Here is a 278-nt window from a genome sequence, read left to right on the forward strand (position 1 = left end):
GCCACGATGAGGAGGATGGAGAAGATGTAGAGGACTTTGACGGCCGTCTGGAGGGAGAGGTTCTTCTGGCACCGGCTACAGCTGGTCCGTGCCCTGCCTGAGCGCAGAGAGGAAAGGATCAGGCCCTGCCGCCCCCCCTGCCCACCCCGGGGGACGTCCTTACCGCTCGGTCGGTAGCTGAAGGTCGGCATCTCCTCTTCCTCTCCTCCCACCGGCTCGTCTTCTGAAAGCCAATGCAGGAGGGACCTGAGCTGCCTGCACCAGGGGCCCTGCCTGCT

At 64.7% G+C, this 278-nt stretch overlaps 1 protein-coding gene across 1 annotated transcript in view; it reads right to left on the reverse strand.

Moving 5' to 3' along the window:
• SCARA3 (scavenger receptor class A, member 3) overlaps positions 1–191 on the reverse strand; it is a gene marked incomplete at its 3' end in the record, with an annotated part of 2315 nt that extends 2124 nt beyond the window's left edge. Inside the window, exons 1-2 of the mRNA XM_009575416.1 lie at positions 164–191; positions 1–97 (exon numbers count right to left, since the gene is read on the reverse strand). The exon at positions 1–97 is cut by the window's left edge and continues 8 nt beyond it. Coding sequence (XP_009573711.1) covers positions 1–97; positions 164–191 — 125 coding nt within the window. The remainder of the gene's footprint in view (positions 98–163) is intronic.
• Between the last annotated feature and the right edge of the window lie 87 nt (positions 192–278).

The sequence above is a fragment of the Fulmarus glacialis genome, unplaced genomic scaffold, assembly GCF_000690835.1.
Source record: "Fulmarus glacialis isolate BGI_N327 unplaced genomic scaffold, ASM69083v1 scaffold40363, whole genome shotgun sequence".
Lineage (NCBI taxonomy): Eukaryota > Metazoa > Chordata > Aves > Procellariiformes > Procellariidae > Fulmarus > Fulmarus glacialis.